The sequence below is a fragment of the Parasteatoda tepidariorum genome, chromosome X2 (assembly GCF_043381705.1).
Source record: "Parasteatoda tepidariorum isolate YZ-2023 chromosome X2, CAS_Ptep_4.0, whole genome shotgun sequence".
NCBI classification, from domain to species: domain Eukaryota; kingdom Metazoa; phylum Arthropoda; class Arachnida; order Araneae; family Theridiidae; genus Parasteatoda; species Parasteatoda tepidariorum.
This window is the reverse complement of record NC_092215.1, coordinates 15626357-15648348: the sequence shown is the minus strand read 5'-3', so window position 1 is coordinate 15648348 and position 21992 is coordinate 15626357. Positions and strand designations below refer to the sequence as shown.

Here is a 21992-nt window from a genome sequence, read left to right as displayed (position 1 = left end):
AATATAGAATATTCTATTTTACAAGCGAATAATTCAAAAAATAATAATAACCAACAATTAAAACTATGAAGAAACAACTAATTTCAAGACAATTATTAAAATAATAGTTTGAAATTTCTAACCAATTCAGTGAAATTTGTGATAAAATAAGAATAAAAGCATAAATACAAAAAATAATAAAAGGAGTAATTTTATTCAAATTTAAGTCGTAAAAAGCACGGTTAGCAGAGTATTAAATAACCACACATGCATTGTGCCATGCATATAAATATAGAAATTTCAACAGCAAGTAGTGTAAATAATTTTCTCTTTAAAAGATCTTAAAAAAAGATATTGTCTTTACAAATCTTCTAAATTTATAGTTTATTTGATTAAAATAAGCAAATTCTCAAAGGAAAAAATTGTTTGCAGCAATTAATATAGTTATTGAATAAATGTAATATTTTTACAGTGGATAAAATGCTCAACTTATAATTGCAAAATTTTAGAAACATCTAATGAGTAAACAATTGAAAATATTTAAAGAGAATTAACAATATGAAAGTGAAAAGCTAAAAAGAAAAAGATTAGCAAAAGGTTAAATAAGTCAATAAAGGGATTAAGACCATATTAAACAAGACGATCTAGCCATAAAGTATAAAAAAGAATTACACATTAAACTAAGCTCATTTCTCCCACAGTTTTTAAAATATTACTTTTGTCTTAAAAAAATATGGTATATTTTCAATGAAATTTTAATGTCTGGAAACAATGCATAAAAGTAAAAGAAACTAATATGAGTTTATAAGTTACTTTTAACAATCAGCAATTTGAAGCAATTCCATGAAATTAAAAAGGGGAAGGTGGCAGAACATTTTTTAAAAGTTTGTTATTAATCACGAAGAGCTGATAATTTCTTTTTAAGAAAATAAGAAACAATATACTATTCTTGATAATTAATTAAAATTAAAAGTCATTGAAACAGAGAGTAAATTTAAACACTTTGTAAATACAGCAACAAGTGAATGAAGATAAAATCAGACTTATTTAGCGCACAAGAACACAAATAGCTTTACATCATTTTAAAAAGTCTAAATGTATTTGCTTTAACTTCATAGCACTTCAGCTGTAGTACAAGTAAAAAAGATTTAGAATTATAACAAAGACAAGAAATAGCCATAAAATAAACTTATAAGATAAAGAAACAAATGGTGAAAAACAAACTAAGGTTAAAATTCACTCAAGAGCAACACAAACTATCCGATTGATATCTAATGATTGATATGGAGAACGTTGTTGACTAGATCTGAAATAACCTTAAAACTGTAAATGTTACATGAAAGACGTGGGCAAGAATCTAACAATACAATTGATTAACTCAATTTTCCATACAGAGACTGCTCACAAATCATAATATGTAAAATGAATGAATTATTGTTGCTTCATTGAAATGCTAAAGCAATCCTATTAAAAATTTTACAAATCAAGTAATGTTTGCAGATAAATATCAACATTTTTTTTAATTATATAAGAGAGATAAGTCAATCGAATTCTATCAAACATTAAATTACCAAAACTTAAAAATAAAAACCAACAGTAAATTATCTTAAATAGTCAACATTATAGAGATAGAGATATAATGAAAAAGCATATATTCAAATCTTTTTAATAATGAATCTGAAATAAATTACAGAACCAAAAGTACAATTCAAAATAATTACAAATTTTAAAAAGAAATGTTGCCAGCAACAGTATATTTAACAAAATAAAATGGAAATATGAATATAAATGAAAAATTTTGGAGAAAATTGCTCAATATTAAACTTTAGTATCTTTTAAATGCAAATTGCTTGTGAAGATTATGAATTAAACTGCATTTATAGGCATGTTTTTTCCAGAACTGTAATATCCATTAAAAATATATCAACCTTTGTTTATTCATAAAAATAGGAATATAGAATGATTGTTGAAGCCAAACTAACATAGTTTTAAGCTAGTAATTAAGTTAAAAGAGTTAAGTCCAAAAAAAAAATTATTTACTGATAAGATTATTCCAAAATAATTTTATTTGAAATAGATTCAACTTATTTTATGTTTGCACATTTAAATAGACGATAATTTTAATCATTATTGTAACAATAAATAAAAATACAATTTTATGTCTACCCAAGACGATATTAAAAACGCTCAAAAGGGTAAAAGGTATGTGAACCAATATAATATTGATTTTAAAACAAAGCAAATTTAATAACTAAAGAATTTAAGATGATTGAATTCTGAAGTAACATAGAGTAAACTTCAACATAGCATTAATTCCTTAGTTCTCCTATAATCAAAGAATAGTCAATTGCAAATACATTTAAACCCTTATTTTATTTTTATGTTAACCTTATATATTTGTGACTATCTCAAAAATAATAGAAAATTAGACCAAGAAAAGGAGGAAAAAGAAAAGATTCAAGTAAGCCTTTTCAGCTTGCTTGAAAAATCAAGCAAGCTGAAACCACCAAAAATATATGCGCACATATTTGTATATAAATGTGCCAAGCAAAAATTCAAAAAAAAAAAAAAAAAAAAAAAAAAAAAAAAAAAAAAAAAAAGTTTTTTTTAAAATAAACATTGACGTCAAAACAAATGTGCGAATTGCTAAGAGTTTTTCTTATATTTTAGAATAAACTAAAAACACTTAGCAAAACGAAATGGAAAAATAAATTTTTTGCTTTAAAATAGGTGTAATTCAGGGAAACTTATAAGAATTTAACAACCTACTTAATCTTAAAACTCAGCATTTGTTTCAAGACCATTTTTTTAAAATTATTGCATGAAAATATAAGACTTCTGCAAGTGCACATAAAAACAATTTTCCTATTGCACTCTCACGATAATAAATAAATAAGGTAAAATATAAATTATGAAACATAGCATAACAACACTGGTACATCATGACAAAAATGAAACACCCAGAATTCAACATCTTGAGTTAAATTTATAGGTGAAGATATTTGTTTTTTGTGGTAAAGAAAAAAATATTACTCATAAAATATTATCCAATAGAAAATTGTTCAAACACCAATTACTTAAATAACAATTCCAAGAATAACAAAACCAAGTGAGAATTTAATAAAAATGGAAGACAAATATAAGCAGTATCTTATAACTAACATATATACCACACCCATCATAAGTTTTATAAATTATTATTAAAATCAACAGCTAAAAAAACACAAAGATATTTAGATTATAAATATTTTATATATTAAAATTTTTTTGTAGAATCAAACATTGAAAATTCTGATAAATCTAAAGTCTCTGCAACAAAAATTTAGTTTTTAATTCAAAAACCTGAAGGGGAAAAAAAGTGGAAATATCTTTCTTAAGAAATGATTCTTCATGTTTTTCTTCTAGTTTTTCCAGTTTCATTTCTTTATGGAAATATCTTTCTTAACTAATATGTAAAATTTAGATTAGATACAAACAAAAAGGCATACTTTATTTGTTATTAAAAAGGCATATTAAACATATTTATGCTTTTTAAAAGGCACATTTAACATGTTAATTCTTAAATGATTCATAGATATACTATTTACAAGTTTTGTATATCATATGTATAAGCAATCTTATATTTAAAGTGAACATATGAATTTTAACTTTGAACACAGTGAACAAAACAAAAATTAAATGAGTATTTGTAGCAATGACAGAAATAACAGATATACACCTTTAGAAAAGACTCAATTATATTAATTACTTTATTCTTGCCATATTTACGTTTATATAAATTATATATTTGTGAAAGGAGCATGCGTGCATGTCTGAAAGTGTGTTCAAATTAAAATCACTGATTCTGCTTTAATTATTTAAATTTTTGATTTTATTGTAATGCTTTTCTGTTAGACATTAGGTCCAGATTTAAATTTCAGGTAGATATGAAAAGCTAATAGAATAGTGAGAACAATATCAGATACTTTTTTTTAGTTTTCAGAACAAACAAAAACTTAAATATTGCACAAAAAATTACAAGAATCTCTGTTTAGAAACATAAAATAAGAGATTCTTAAACAAATTCTGGAAATATTAATTAGAAATTAAGACCTAACCATCCACATACCCTACAATTCAAATAAAGATTGCTAATTTAATACTTTAACTTCTCAGAAAATTAAGCAATCATAATATTTCTGCTAGTACTCTTAACAAAGGTCTAAATGCTTAATTGAAAAATATACAAAAAATTTTCAACAACTTTCAGTTTTAAATGTGAAAACTGTGTTTAATTAACTTTTTAAAAATACTCAGCATCTTAAATTTTCAATACATCATTCCAAATTTATAATTGGAGGGATTCTTTAGGCACAGAAGCATATGGGTGGTACAGAAAGCTGCCTCAGTTATGGTATTGTAATGAGAGGAAGAAGGATATTAAAAGGAATAAAAAAAAAGCAGATGTTCTATAATTAAAAAAGGACTAATATGTAAAAATGAATCCATTTATTCACTAATTGCCTGGTAAATCCATTCTTTAGCAATTTATCGTAACTTTTAGTAATGATATTGAATTTTAAAAGAAATAATTCTAAATTTCCACAAATGAGTATTTAATATACATATAATAAACTTATTCCATATAACATAAAAGTTAATTGAATTTCTAATCTTGAATTTTTATTTATTTATTTACTCTTAATCCTATAAATGAGCACCAAATTATCTGTTTCTGAGTATTGACAGCATTTCAGCATCCAGTCACTTAGAAATTAAGATGTTACAATTTCTTAACAACAAAAAAAAATCTAAAATCAGGAATAAATTTTTGGGACAACTTTTTCAGTCACATGTAACAGATCATAAAAGACAATAAGAATTTAATAAATAAGTATGATGCTGATGGTAGTCCAATAGCAATTTAAGGAGATAAAGAAGGCAACTTTTTAAGTAGTACATGCACATTTTCACAAAGATTTGAGCAAGCAATTAAACTAGTGTTAAATAGTGGACTTGATCAATCTCAAGTAATATAATGAGTATGAGCACAGAATTTTAACATAATAGCATAAAGAATAATGTTGAAATTGCTCAATGCCACAAAGCCAAATTAATCAATAGCTCATGGACTTGAAATTCAGGCTCTTTGGGACATACTTACGAAAAAGCAAATGTGGATTATGATTTTTAATAATTCTAGTACCTGCTACAAGAACATTAGATCTTTCAATAAAAACAGAACAAAAATCAAAAAGGATTGATAATGAATAACTGAAAAAAGTTAAGACTTTTAAAAGGTACAAGAAAAAACTGCAAAACAAAGAGACTCAAAAGAAAATCGTGCCAACGGGCGTAACAAATGCTTGTCATAATCTTAAATTATCTCTAATGCAGTTGAGAAAATACCAGAATAGAAAAGAAACATAATGAATAGTTAAATAAGAAATGTCTTGTGATAACAGAGAAGTAGAATGAGACATATGAATTAATGACTCAGAAAAATTACGCTGGAGAATGAAAGAAATCACTCTGAATGAAACTGAAAATCTTTAGTCACAAAAAAAAACAAGAAAATCCATCAATTGGTAAATATCAAAAGAAACCTGTATGAAAAAAGAATACAAAAAATAAAAACTGCACAATTACCAGAGATATGAAAAAAGTTATATTAAAATTATATCAACATTTTAAAATTCTACTTAGGTTAGAGTTGTGGGGGCGGAGTTAACGACCATGCCAACCTTCATCTATCAAAAGGTGCCTCGTGATTGAATCAAGTTAGCATGTCTTAGATACCAGTGAATTGATGTTTAATTTTCGCAGTGGTAGTTACGCCACAGAGTTAACAAAAAAGAAATTGACACACTCATAGTATGTTGCAAACTACAAGTTATACAGATGAAAGAGTAGAAAAGCATTCACCAATTCATTATGATGCTGAATTAGTTAATTAAAAAAGCTTAATCAAAACAAATTAACTGGGCAGATAGTACTAATATTAAATACTGAAATTCATCAATTGCATTGTTTTCATTTATGAAATCTTAAGTTTTCAAAAGATCGAGGTAGACTTGGTCCCGTCCACCTCGAATTATTGAGACTTAACTGTATACATATACCCTAGCAGCAATTTTTCCATAGCCCCAGTTAGGCTCAAAATTAGCTCACTATGGGTCCTATACATGCACCAAAGGACCAATATAGGGGTGTCTAGATTTTTCACTATTGCTCTTATATAGGGGTCAGTAAGAGACTATGTATGGCTAATATAGTTTCGATATTGGCTGAATAAAGAATATTAAATATCAGGTGAATCTGACAATTCTATACAGAACAAATATTGGAAAATAATGGTTCTCTGAAAACTTATTGAGACAAGATTCATGAATGTTAGCCCAATAACAGCTCAAGTTATTTTATCGCTAAGGTATATATATATTAAAGCCACTACATTATGCTCATAGAGAAGAGAGACCGAAAATACACAATAAGTTGCCAGAATTTTGTTCAAACTTGCATTTTTTGGAGAATGTTGCTAGATTTTCATTTTTAAAGAATCATGATGAAAAGAAAAAGAAATATTTCTAATTGTTATAATTACAATTTTGATTTAAGATTCAAATAAACTACACTTTTTTAAATTGAAAATTAAATTTATACAATATTAAACTAAACCTTAAGCTGTTTTCATTCTCCATTGTTGTATCAGTCAGATCTAACAAACTATCACATGACCTGTTCACTGACTTTAAAGCTGCATACAATATAAACGGATAGAAACTACTAGAAGCTATTTTGGAACTTAAACCCTCCAAGAAAATTATAACCCTCAGAAGAATAACTTAAAAATGTTTAAATAAGGTCTGGAAAAGGTTAAAAGAACCTCTGAATTTAACAACTGGTTTTTGCTGGAGATATAGATATCACCAGGAAAACAAAACAGGTTGTCTAAACATTTGTTTTGCGTGAGACAGCAATCTAGACAGGTCTGACTATTAGACATAACTAAATTTAGCTTTAGAAACCAACTTAAATCAAAATTAATTAGCATAAAAACTAAAATAAGCCTATTCAAGACCTGTTTCACTTTAGAACAGTGAATACTGGACACTAAATACAGAAGAGGGCTTAATATTGTTCTTTTAAAGAAAATTCTAAGATCTTTGGAATAATATAACAAAATAAGATAATTTTATATAATCGTGAAATTTAACAAAAATAAGATGCAACAGACTTAGCAAAAGTAGCAACAAAAAATCCCACAAAATGATTAGGCCATAAAGTAGTAAGTAGTATTTTAAAAGCAGCACCCAGCTTTAAATTCAGGTTCTACTGCAATTTGTTTTTCAGCTCAACATAAGAATTGCAAGTGCTACAGTCCCTACAAAAGAACTCTTCCTTAAAGAAAAAGAAAAAAATGTAAAGTAGCCATTTGTTTTGCGGTGCTTTTGAAAAATTAGTTTTAAGAGTTCACTGATTGTATAATACAAGAGACTTTTTTTTTTTAAAGAAATTGGAAAAATTGTACAGTCTTGCTGAAATTTTCTTTCTAAAATATGTTTATTTTTACAGTGGAAAAAGTGGCTTAACCTCTTAATAGATATCTTTACATTATAATTTTTTTTTTTTTAAATTTAAATTATGCTAAGAATGGACATACTGGTTTAGCAAGGGGCAATTACACAAATAAATAAATAAATTTTATAGTAAACTATTATTAAGTCAATTTTTTAACATAATTAAGTTGTCAAAGTTAAAACTCAAGTTTTAAATCTTGCTTCATTATGAATTTATTATAAATCACAACAAAACTAAACACTCACCAACTAAACAAAACTAATGAAACATTAACCAACAAAACTAATGAACCATTAAGTTCATTTGAGATGACTGAAAAACAGCCATTATTAATTTTTTTAAAAAAGAAATACTCATTTATAGTATTTTCAGCCAAAATAAATTATGTTTTCATTGCCAATTAACAGTCAAAAGAAAAACATTTAGAGTATAAGTCTTTTCAGTACAAAACACTTCATTCTATGTATCAAAACACTTGTAATAAAAAACGTTATTTCTGAAAATAAAAACACCTTTCCTACTTGCTTCACCTCTTTGTTTACGACAGTCAAATGAATCTCACATGCGAAACCTGAGAGACATGACAATTCATATTTCTTATTGTCTTGTTATTTTGTACTATACAAAATGAAACAACAAATTTAAAAACATAAGCTCAGAAAAACGACAAAAACAAACGTTTTCAAAGCAGAAGCTACAAAAAATGACATTGAATGAAAACATTTAAATGAGATAATTATGTTTTTTAACATTTAAATGAGACAACAAGCCTATTAGAAATGGTGTCAACTTCAATTCTAAACTTAATAGAAAAAGCTGAATCAAAAGATGTAATAATTAAAAACTTTGCAATAAAATCCTAAACATGTTTAAAATGAAAAAATTTTAAAACAATAAAATTAGAAAAAGTAATAATAAAATGGTCTTATTTTTCAGGATAATAAATATTATTAAATTTATTGTTGAGACACCTTGAGATCTAACAAAGTTGTGTTAAATTAAATGAGGTTCATTAATTACATGCAAGACATGGCATGTTAAGAGTACAAAAATTAAGTAGTTTTCACACCTCAACTTATAGCAAATACTTTATTTATACTAGGTATCTCATATAAGTTTAATGGTTTCAGTCAAAAATTTAATTTAGTTCATAAAGTTTTCAGTCTAAATCAGAGATTTATCGTCTTTTTTTCAATTATAATTTTTCTCAGGACTTTTCTAAAAACAATTTCAACTGTCACCTAAAAATATTTATTGTTTATTTTTTCTAAAAAAATTGTGCTTTTTTTTATGTTTTTAAATATTTGACAAAAAATGTTGACAACTTGCCCCCTTGAATTTTTTTTTTGCCAAATTTTAACGACGAAATTAATCCTTTCAACAACAAAATGGTCAAATTTTCTGACAACATTAGGTGACACAAAATTCATGATATATAAAAGCAGGTTACAAAATTTCACAGTAACAGCGTACTAAAAGAAAGTAACAGGAAGAAAAGAATCTATAGACTTGGATAAGTCTTAAAATAAAGATTTGCTTTTTTGTTAATCAGCCGGACACATGTAAATGCATATAAAAAGAAACAAAATTTGGTATGTGATTTAGTGAAACATAAAAAGGTTTGTGCTATTTTTACAACTGTAGCAATAGCAATTTTAACAACTCATACAAAAATAAATACAGATATGCACAAGCAGAAATAAATAGTGTTGGTAATAAATAATTGTCACTAAATTTACGTCAAAATTTTGTCATCACAACAAGTGTCAAATTCTTAGATTTACTCCTACTACAAAAATATAACACTCTCTACAGAAAATAAATTACATTAGCTTAAGACTACAAGTAATGTATAGGTACAGAAATCACAGAATGTAACATTTCTTGAGTCCAAAGCACTTTATGGCATATTGTAAAAAAGCACCAGATGCATTTTGTTGTTTCATTAGTTTCAGAGATTTGCAATAAATTCAACAAGTTTTTAAGAAAATATATTTTTCACTTAAATATTTTAATTTTTAATAGTATGAATGATTTCTCAATACAACATCAAGGTAGATATTTTGATTGTCGCTATCTGTAAGCTACGAAAAGCAAATGAATACAATATTAAAACAATAATCATTTGGCATAGTAAAGGACCTGATTTTGAATGACTTAAGCAAATTGATAATAAATTTTCAAAATCAACAAGCCAGAACTCGAAAATATAACTATACATGCTAACCAGGATGGTTTTCTGTAGCTAGTTGGCACTCAGTAATATGACTTAATGTTCAAATGAAATAAAACAAGATGAAGCATTAAAAATATGAATTTTCTTAGTAAGTGCCAAGGCACTTACAAAAAATGCAGTCAATTATTGCGCACAGTAAAAAGTTTATATTAAATACTGTATTTAGATTTAAACTTGAACACCAAATTCTGGATCAACAACATATTCAAACCTTTGCTGCCTATTTCCATCCACAGTTTGACTTGGCCTCAATTGTGAGTTCTCTCTTTTTATTTGACTTGTATCTGAACCAACTTCGGCAGGCAATAAAGGTATTGTCATATTAACACGAGTAAAAAAAGCCATTTTTTCCCTGCAGAAAATAGGACAAACAATTAAAAACTTGTAGCTAACTTACATTGTTTTAAATAACTTAATTTTAAAATAAATTTATACAATTTTCAATTAAATATTAAATTTTTATTAAATATAATACACTATTTAAAAATTTAAATAAGCAACATAACAACATAAGCTAAGCAGATTAGGGTTTTCTAAAATAGATTTAATATCTTTTTAGAAAATTTAAGCATTAAACATTTGGTGCATGCTATTCCATTTCTACTCCAAATATCCTTTTAAAAAAATTAGAGATCTGTTTTTAAAATATTTACTAAGCTAATATGAATTGATATTGCATGGTGAAGGGGAAAAAAAAGAAATTGGGCTTAGATTTCAAACAGCTGAAAATTCTGAAACAGCACTGTAGAAATCATGGGAAATAATTTTGTTCTTCTAATTAAAGAAGAATTAATTGGTAAAACTAAAAATTTTCTCTCACCTGAAGGAAGTAACATCTGGTTGCTGTTTACGACTCTTACGTAGCTTATAAATTTCTCTAGAAGTTTTCTTTAACAATTTTTCAATTTTCTTTTCTTCAGAATTGGGTTTTACAATCTGAAACAAAATAAATAACAATGTCTTTCTTAAGAAAAATTAAACAAAAAGCTTTTAAAGACTTAATAAAATTGAATATAAGCAAAGAATATTTCAAACCAATTTCTCACTATACACTTACTTCTAAATGATCCAATGCTCTCTATATATGGTATATATGTTTATAAATATTCTTAAGCCTGAAACAATTCTAAGTACTTATTTTGAAAATATTTTAGCTGGATAATCTATTTTATATATCGCTACAAGATGATATGCCAGTTTATTTACGCAACTATTATTTATATAAGTTTTTGTTTTATTGCTTTATTGTCATTAATGGTATAAACAGGATAGAATGGGCCCCAGATAGCCTGGCTGGTAAGGCATCAAGCCCATGACCAAAAGGTCTCGAGTTCGATCCCTGTCGGCTGAGACTCCTTGTGTACAAAATGGTGACTAGTGCATGACAAATTTGTCTTCCAAGTTCACTTAACAAATCAGTATCTCTGGGGAAACTGAAGTGAAGATTGATCGTGCTCTGATTCAGGTCCAAATTACTATCTGCAGATAGATGGTGCAGGGAATGTGTCCTCCCTGAAAAACGGACTATGACATATGCGTGGGGCAGAAGAGTTCTGGACCATAAATGGCACCACTTGAAACAGAAAGAGCACTCCCTAAAATAAGCTTGTCAGTATTGACAAGTGCAATTTGAATTATTTGAAAAAATTCAACAAAAAAAATAATAAATAAATTAAAAAAAACACTATTTTCAATATCTATTTTCTTGCAATAAGAACAGATGATAAAATTAAATGAGTTATTTAGTTTATAGATTTTGTAATTTTTAATGGGAGAAATTTCTTGAATTGAACAAAGTAATTCCCTTCCCTATTTAACAATATAAGTTTACAAAGAGATGATAGATCAAAAGATTTGAAATAATAATTTAAATTTTAATTATTCATTGAAACATATTTGTTTAAATTTTTCGTCATGTCAAATAATACATGACTGCCTATTGTTCCGAATTATGCAAAAGATTTTATTTCTATATTTAAAGTGGTAGAAAATGGCTTTTAGTTCTTCGATTCATAAGCTTCAACAGGAATGATTTTGACCACCAATATGTATAAAAACAAGCATATACATGCATGATTATTATTCAAGGCCATGATCAAGGTCTGTGTCAAAATATATTCATCTATTATTGTAATTCGGTCATCATTTCACTGACACACATTCTTGTAAATAGTAAATAAAAATATAAACAGGCAGATATGCAAATAAATATTAGAAAATTATCATTGCGTTTTCTAGATTTCAACTTATATGAACTAACCAGTGTTTTCACCACGGAGCGAGAACGGGAGAATCTCACATATTCTTTTCTTTTCATGCAATAAAAAATTATTAATGCGAGAAGTTCGCGCACTCCAGTAATCAATTTCAAAATGCGCGAATTTTGGAAAAAAATCGTCATCTTTTGCCATTTTGAATAAAATCAGTTTCACTTGTCTTCCTTGATCTTTCGTTATTTTGAACATCGGTCCTTGTTATCTTGCTTCCCTATTTACCAGTATCGTTTAGAACCGGTGCGAACAGCAGAACACCACCTCTCCGAACCACGGAACCCCTTTCAGAACACATTTCTCTGCAACCACGTGTTTACCGTAGGTAAGGTTTCTTCTTCAAGACGTTTATATTTTTTGTGCATAAATGTAAAATGGACAAATACCTTGTTAAGGCGACATCTTCTACTCTGTAATGGACAAATGAAAATTAAACAAATGTCGGTAGAAACGGTCAAAACGAAACAAATACGGATATTTTTCAGCCAAATAAATATAATAACTGATGAAAAAGTAGATATAGAACATTTTCCATATGTTGATGCACCAAAAATATTCAATGAGAAGATGTTAACAATGTATTATAATTAAAGAAAAAAAATTTTTCCAAGTCTATTCGTGTTTTTTTAATTTTTAGAAATCTGACTTAACTTTTTGAAATCTCACCCTGTTTTTGAGAAAGGGTGAGAAATTCTCTTCCATTTTTTTTCTGTAATGAAAACACTGTAACCAAAAAAAAATTTATACATAATAAAAAGTAAAGTTGTAAATAATAAAAATATACATACTCCTTTACTAACTCCAGCTAAAGCATACTGCAAGTTTTCATTTTCTGAAATCCATTGTGGAACATCACAATCACCTTGAAAAAATATATAAATTTAATATAAGATGAAAATGTACACTAGTTTTAAAGAATATATGTTAACATAACTCTTTATGTGAAATGAATTTCTCTTTATGTTTATATTTGTGAAATGAAAAAAAAAACCTGTAAAAATAAAATAGCTGTAATTTAAAAATAACTATCTTGGAACTATACTTGGTTTAGCGAAAACAGCTTGCTAAGTTAAAAAAAAAAAATCACTTAGTACAATAACTGATTAATTATTATTAATGTTATGACAAACAGCGCTAATATAACTAGTGAATAATACGGAAAGAATCACTGACTCAGAATGGTGGCAATAAACAGTGAACCCTAATGTTCACTTTCTTTTTCAGTTCTTGCTAAACTAAGTACAAAGCTTTATATAACGCTTTGAAATGATAAATATCTACAAATAAAAATATTAGGTTCCAAAATACTAGAGTATTGATTTTAAATTTTTTAGTTAAAGTGCATATTAAAAATGTTAGTTCAATTGAATGTTAAAAAATTTTTTAATACATTTGCACGCATAATTCTACCAAATTAATCTNTTTTCTTAGAGAGGAATCTCGTCCGAAGGGTCATGATCGCACCAAGACGTCCGTCCGGAAATGGTCAGGCTGAAAGAACAGTCCAGACCGTCAAAGATGCCCTAAGGCGCATTGTGAAGGGAAATTGGAGGAAGAGGCTTGCCAAGTTCCTTCTTCAACAACATTGTACTCCCACCACCACAACAGGTGCTAGTCCTGCGGAACTGTTGATGGGGAGGAAGCTAAGGACCGTCTTAGATAGACTCCATCCAGATCTGACGGCTGAGAGGAAGTTGAGACAGGAGCAAGATGCGTATAGAAAAAATGGTAGTTCTCTTCCAAGATCGTTCAGTGCCGACGATCCAAGGGGTTTTGTCCCCTATCCTATGGTGTATGGTAATGGACTCCCTGTTAGTTCGGTTAACTGCTCTTGGCATTCCCTGTATCGGGTACGCTGATGACGGTGTTATTGTTGTCAGAGGCAAACATGGAAAAACTGTCTCTGATATCATGAATAATGCACTCCTAGAAGTAGCTAGGTGGTGTTTTAAATCAGGCTTATCTGTCAATCCATTCAAGATAAGTTATGTAGCCTTTACACGGAAAAGGCAACTTGATCTAGGTAATGTATACTACCTGGACCATAAATTGGAACTCACGGAGAAAGTCAAGTTTCTCGGGGTTTATTTTGACTCCAAACTAAATTGGGGTCTTCAACTTGAATACTGCACCAACAGGGCCAGAAAAATTTTCTGGTCTTGTAGAAATGCTATTGGTAGAACATGGGGACTGTCCCCCAAAATAGTCTACTGGATATACTCAATGATTATTAGTCCTATCATCACTTATGGCGCAATCGTCTGGTGGTCAAGGACTAGATTGAGCTCTGCAAGGTCTAATCTTAACAGACTACAAAGAATGGTCTGTGTAGCCCTGTCAGGCTGTCTCAGGACCACTCCTACAGCTGCTCTAGAGAGCTTACTTGGGCTTCTTCCATTGAACTTACGCATTGAAGTTGAAGCTCAGACAGGCGTAAAGCGTCTTATGTACCTTGGCCTATGGAAAGAGAATTCCAAACACTTGTCATGGGGACATCTTGTTTCACAAGTGAAGGATTTATCCTCTTTTATTATGCCTAGTGATTATATGTCACTAAGATATGCTTTTCACAAGCCCTTCAAGATCCATTTTCCTACTAGAGATGAATGGTTCAATTCTCCTCGGTGGCTTAAAGGCAAATGCCTGATATGGTACACTGATGGGTCAAAGATTGGTGCCAAATCAGGAGCAGGAATTTACTGCTCCAATGATGGTACCAAACTTCACTTTCCCCTGGGAAATTATGCCACCGTTTTTCAGGCTGAGGTCTATGCCATTATCTTGTGCTGCAAGTTATGCATAGACAAAGGATATCAAAATACGACTATCCGCATCTGTTCTGACAGTCAGGCTGCTCTCCTATCACTGTCAAGGTGTAAATTCACCTCTTTGTTAGTGTGGGAATGCTTCTCGGTCCTCTGTGACCTGTCCACTCATAACAAGGTATCCCTGCATTGGGTACCAGGACATATGGGTATCGGTGGAAATGAGCTAGCTGACGAAGCAGCACGGGCTGGCTCTAATGCAATTTTCTGGGGCCCTGAACCTGCGCTGGGAATTTCTCCCTCCTCATTTAGGGCAACCATATTCAAGCTCTACGGCAAGATCGCCCATGAGCAGTGGCGCGCTGCTGACGGTCAAAGACAAGCTAAGGAGCTGAATCGAGACTGTCCTAGTGTACGTCAAAAGGAGCTCTTAAAGCTTAACAGAAACAGTATAAGGAAGATCATTGGTCTTCTTACTGGTCACTGTATCCTCAGAAGACACCTAAACATTATGGGAATTGAATCAAATTCTCTTTGTCGGGGATGTCATCTAGAAGAAGAGACATCACGACACATACTCTGTGATTGTGAGGTCTATTCTGCTCAAAGATTTGAGCATTTAGGACAGCATATTGTCAATGCCTGGGAACTGCAAGATGTTCCTGTAAGGTGCTTGCTGAATTTTATTTCAGCCATAGGGCTTTCATGCTAATCATGATTTTAGGGTTTGGGTACAATAGACCTCTGGTCGATGTGCCCTGCTCGTCAGAGCTGCCCAACCTCTAAGTCTAAGTCTAATGAAGCTATGTTTCACTTTACAACCACTTAAGTTATACACTACCTACAATAATATGGAAGAGACATTTTCAGTTTTTAACATTTTTTAAATTTCTCAAGAAATGCTTAAAGGATTATTTTATAACTTTAGAGATGCTAGTTCATGCAATTTTTCATACATAGCATTAAGATTTAATACTTTCAAAGGTTTGGGAAACTGACAATAAATTACAAAAGAAAACGAGTATTTTTAAACACCCGGGGGATGATTCCCCACAATGTTGGTCTCATTTTTAATAAATCTTGTTTAATAGTACAAAATTAAATTTGGGGAAAACCCCTTATCGTAACCCCTTTGAGCAAACTTTTTCATTAGTTCACTGCAAAATTATGAAAAAATATTTTAAATTAAAAGATTACTCATATTTTATGCAGAATTTCTTTCAGTTAACTATTTTGTAATTAATTTTAAATTGCTTCAAAAATTAAGTTTAATTCTATTGAATATTTTAAAGTTTTAGCAAAAAAATGTCAGAAAAAAATTAGTTTTCTCATAATCATGTCAATATCTCTAAATATTTAAGCTAGGTTTACAAAATTTTATGTGCAGTTGTAACAATTTCAGAAATCGATACAAATTACAAGCTTATTGCTTGAATTTCAGGCATAGTGATCAAAAATACTTGCTTTCTTTTGTAATTTATGGTAGTGTTCCATAACTTCTGAAAACTTTAAATTTTATTGCTAAGTATGAAAAATTACATGAACTAAATACCTCCAAAGTTACATGATAATCCTTTAAGTATTTCTTGAGAAATTTTAAAAAAATGTCAAAAACTGAAAGTGTGTCTTCTATAGAGATAATGAAGAGATAATGAAGATAATGTGAGAGATGAAGATAATTCAATGTTATGTTCAATGGAACAATACTGGAAGTGGCTATGCTGAGCCAAATAAAAACAATATATAATCAAGATAACAAAAAAATGATATTAATCAGTAAATTTTGATGTAACAACAAAAGGATCACTTAAAGAAAAATTACTTGGTTTCTCAGGATTCTTTGACAAAGGCAAAAAAGTTAAACCCCATTGAGAACTGACCACACAGAGATTACACTTTATAGTTAGACTTATTTACTAATTACTTTGTAATCTACCTTTTAGTCTTGATTCTTCTAATCTTCGCTTTAGTTCTTTTAGTCTATTTATCTCCTCCTGTTGCTGACTTAATCGTCTCTGAAAAGCTTGTAAGTCTAAAGCAAGGTCTAATGATGTTCTTACAGTTGTATTCTTCAAGAAGTTTGAAGCCCTATGTTTTGAACAAGCTGCAGGAGGCTGAAATACAACAGAAGTAAATATAACAGAAGACTATTTTTTATAAATATATATAGCAAAAAAATTTTTAAATGTTATAACAATTGGCAGCTAATAAAGAGCTATTTCATTGTCATTTAAAATTCAAACTCCTTAGGCTATTTATTTAAAATAGGTTTAAAATTAAAGGTTTTGTTGGAATCCTCTTAAGAAAACAACAAGAAAAATATTTCACACATTAATTGAACAAAATTGTTCTGATGATAAAAATAGTATTGGATAGACACAAATGAAATAAAATCAGTCATTAGATAAAAAAAAATTGGGTCGCCAGTCATTAGATAAAAAAAAATTGGGTCGCATGTTAGGAAAAAAAGCCACAGTGGAAAAATGAAACAATTTATAATTTATTATTCATTAACATTTTACTGAAACTCTACTTAGAAAACTAGAATAGTAGAATTAGTCTACCTGACGATCACAAATTTCCGTTTGAAGGTCAAAAAATAAAGCTTCAATGAGGTTGTTAGAGGAGAAAAGAAGATGATAGAGTGCTACTGAAGTAAACTTCTAAAACACTTGGCAGTATTGGGTAAAATCTTAAAGCAATAATATGGGTTAAAAAAATTTCTTCTAATTGTCAATTTAAAATAGTTTTTCAGTTAAGAAGGGCAAGGGGCCAATAAAAATAAATAGGTAGGCCGAATGCAACCCATTGGTTGGACACCTCTGTCCTATAATGTTGTTCATCCTCATTTGCTTGAAGTTAACAGGAAATAACTACATTACTAAATGACTTACTTGACAAATTATAATAACCATATATTATTTAAGTTTATAGTTAATTTTCATTCATATAAGGTTATAAGTTTATTTAAAATTACAAACAAAAAATAATAATAAAAATGAATTTCTGGTCAATGACATGACCAGTTTCATCAATTTAATGTAATAAGATGCAGTTGAAAAAAAAGTTTTTTTGAAATAAAAATTTTATGTGAATAAATTCCAGGACAATTTCAGATGTATATATAAAATACTAAAGAAGTCATGGTTAGCAGAAATAAATGACTTTTTAAAATTTAATGGAATAAATTAGCAAGAAATGTAATGTTTTTTTAATACAGAGCTGATTTTATACAAATCATGATGTAAGTAAGCAGCCTAAATTGTGTTAGTACAAATCATGATGAGCATTTTGTAATTCGTGGAAAATTAAAATAAATTTGCTTCCATTCTTGTCATTGGTGATAAAAATTTATACTAGCTATTTAAAGATTTAAAATAACAAATATTTAAGTATTAAGGATGCAGTTTCACCAAAAATTGGAGAAAAAAACTCACCCATGTTAGAAAATCATTTTATAAATAAGAAAAACAGAATTCACATTTATTCACTTGACTTTTGAATATTGAGGCAATATATGAGAATTTTATCATGAAAACAATCTATCTTTACACAAAATTTAAAACATTCTTCAATACTTTTTAAATAACTAGAAAACTATATAGTATAACAGAATGTCCATTTTTATACTTTGCAATGTTTCTGGCATACTATTTTGGAGCTTTCTTTTAAATCTTTAGACCATTTGATGGTACAACTTCCTGGTTAAAAATTCTCAGAAATCTGAAGTAATTTAATTCTGGGTCTATTAATTTAAAAAGTAAAAAAAAATGAATATTTTCTTTTCCACACACCATTTTAATAACAAATAGGCTAGAGAGAAACCTTAACTAAATTGCTAAAAAAAATGACTTACGCAATTAAGCTAAATACAACTATCAAACATATTCACACCTTCAATGACCAATTACTTAGCTGTATCATGGCTAGCAATTATTTTGATATCTCCAGGATAAAATCTGCAATTGCTCTCATTTGTCTAAACTTTCTAATGAAGAATTTATATAATTCTTTAAATATTAACTAAAAAGAATACAAATGCAACAAACCTTTTTCCACCTCAAACTTCTGCGTTCTAGAGAATTCCTTTGGAAAGGACCACCTCTACGATACAAAGGCATTGAACTATCACTATCACTTCGATTCAACTGCAATGAAAGGTTTTCATTACTGCAAAAGGTAGCTAAATCATAATAATTTTACATCAAAACAAGCTTGATTCAGGGAACAGAGTGGTCAAAAAGCAAAAGGGAGGATATCCAAAAATATGTCCAAAAAGAGAAAAAAGACGGAAAAAAAAGACAATATAACATATACAAAGTCGACAAGAATAGGGGTATTCTGTAGCATACTTAAGTAGTATACATAGTAGTCTAGTATTACTTAAATTTCAGATATAAAAAATACCATATGAAGTGCAAATAAAATAAACTTGTTTAATAGGTGTCTAAGACTAGAATAAAAAATAATTATTATTTTTAATAAACATTTCTTTCATTGTCATTTAAATCATTCTTTTACTTTGTTTTTTTTAGAAGGGGGTGTGTCTTTAAATTTTCATTAAAAAAATTTCCAAAAACAAAAATTTCTGTACCATTAAAAAATCAGTTGCTTTAATATTTTTTTTATTTCACCTATTATTTTTCAATAAAATACAGTAGAGGACCAATTATGAGGGATGCTCAGGACTATTACTATCCTGGATGTCTGAATTTCTTAGTTTTCTGCATCGGCAAAAAAACTTTATCATCCCCAAACTACAATGAAAAAGAGTAACCCATTTTAAAATAAGAAAAAAAAAGTCCTAAATAAAAAAAAATTGAAGAAAAATAACATTTACACAAATGAAAACATTTACAAGTTTAAATCAGAAAAAACAAGGTTAACCCTTTTGCGACGCAAAGCGCGCTTACCGCTGAGGCCGGCAGTCTCTCTAGCGTGTGTCTCCCCAGGGCCGGAGGGTTTTTTGATGTTAAGCCTAATTCCATGAAATTGCCAAAATATCAGCGCATTGTTTAATATTGTTCTGTAGAGTATTTAAGTGACATATGCTTTATATATATTTCTATGGATACTTTATTTACTTAAGTTATTTCTTGTTTAAATGTAATATAAATATTAATAAGTTTAAATATTTTGCATAATTTCCTCTATTTCCAGCTCAGTTAAAAATTTTCGACGCTTCGACATTCTAACGGTAAAAAGAAAAAAAATTCAAGCCTACAAGATCTAATTATCCACTAAAAACTAATCCGAAAATCGAAAGTAGCGAGAGAAAAAAAAAACTCCCTTACTTACTGTAAATAAATATCACGTGCTAATTTAAAGAGCCCTCATAAAACATTCCCCCCCTCCACTCCTTCCCCTAAAAACCACGTGAATGTACTTTCATCTTGAGTAGAAGGTCAAATCTACATGTATCTGAAACCATATGGACATACAATGCCATCTTTTGGAAGAAATTTCATTTTTTAAAACGTTCCTAAACGCTGGCACAAATAAGTGACGGTCGGGGGTGAACGAGAAAACTCTCTGACACGCGGGTGTGTCGGCCGGGAAGTGAGCGCGTTTCTTGCTGTCACATATATGTGACAGTCGGCTCGACAGGGTTAAAAAATACAAAATTAAGTTATTTATTTTTTTCAAGATTTATTGAAATTACCAAATTAACTAACATAAACAAAACCAATGATTTAAAAAAAAAAAACGCAATTTATTTCATAGCACTAACATAAATATTAAAATCCTAGACAAGGCAGGATATTATAAGATCAACTGAATTTAAAATTTTTAAAAAAATCTTAAAATTCATGAAAATAAAGAATTAATTTATTATAAACAGTGAAAAATTAACATATAAAAAAATGACATATGAAAAATTGTCATTAGATAACATAACAGCGACAGATGTTAATAAAAATTTGCCTAAAATTAAAACTACTAACACTGCATTTTGAAAACGATATTTATTTATGAGAGAGGAAATCCTTTTCCATCAGGAAAATGAAAAATAATCATGATATCCATAAAATATCCTGCAATTTCTATTAAACTTTCTTTTGCTGAGCAAGTTCACAAACTGTTGAGGCATAAGGTTCAGTTAACGTTATTCTTAACAGTTGATACTGAATTAAATGTTGTTCACAGTCAAGTGATCGTCGCTCAGATAATCGCTGTGTTTTTACTTTGCTTTTCTTTCGTACAGATTACATTTTACCAGTTTTATTAAAAAAATTCGAAACAACCCCCAGCTTCTTTTTAACTGAATCAATAGTTAAGAGTTTTATTTCAACGATTTGGATAAATTTTTCACTGAATCATTGGAAGAGAAAAACTTTTTTTCTTCATTTTCTCTTCAGCAATTTGATTAGGAAAAATTTTTCATTTTAACTTAATTGTTTATGATTGCTCTTTCTTCACAAGTTTGCCATTAGGATATTTTGCACTTCAACTAAAGAAACATTACGTTAGAACTACTGTTTCCTTTTTTTTTCATACTTCATGATTTGGATGTATTTTGCACTTTAACTGAATTATATTAAATATGTGTTTTTTTCCCCTCTCCATCCTCAAACTTTCACAATACGGCAATTAATTGATATGATTAATACTATATTTTAAGAACACAATAAAACACATATTTGAGTTCAAAAAAGGAAGAAAAATTTTAATGAACAGATTTCCAAAATGAGGAAAATTTGACTTTTGTTGCGGTAAAGCGTAAAATGAGGTAAAAATTGTGGAAAAATAGGCAGCTATTCGAAACTGAAACTAAATGGTGGAAAAGGAAGAAATTTTTACATAAAAAATATATAAAAACAGAGCTACAGCTGAAAGAATCTCCTCCCTGTTTATAAATTCATAGAACTTTGGCATAACTAACATTTTATACAGAAAAACAAAACAGCACTGCAAAATTTATTATAGGTACTCAAAATTGTGGATATATTAGCATTAATTGATTTTATTTTTGCGGCAACATACATATATTGTTTGATAGTTACACACGATAAGATTATCATTTAGTTTTTTTTTTTTTTAAAACTTAAATACGTCACCCAACAAATATTAGAAGTATTCTATTAGAAGTACAACAAATTTATTTTTGCCTTGCAGACAAGGAAAAAAAATGCAGATAAATTAACAATAGAAGAAATTTTTCACCTCTGTAATAACAGCTTG

General features: G+C 28.8%; 1 protein-coding gene across 1 annotated transcript in view; it reads right to left on the bottom strand.

Moving 5' to 3' along the window:
- Positions 1-7971: 7971 nt before the first annotated feature.
- The window catches only part of LOC107442102 (WW and C2 domain containing protein kibra), a 50989-nt gene continuing 36968 nt past the window's right edge, over positions 7972-21992 (bottom strand). The window contains exons 18-22 of the mRNA XM_016055572.4: positions 18860-18958; positions 16747-16924; positions 12834-12907; positions 10596-10711; positions 7972-10127 (exon numbers count right to left, since the gene is read on the bottom strand). Coding sequence (XP_015911058.1) covers positions 9944-10127; positions 10596-10711; positions 12834-12907; positions 16747-16924; positions 18860-18958 — 651 coding nt within the window. The 3' untranslated portion in view covers positions 7972-9943. The remainder of the gene's footprint in view (positions 10128-10595; positions 10712-12833; positions 12908-16746; positions 16925-18859; positions 18959-21992) is intronic.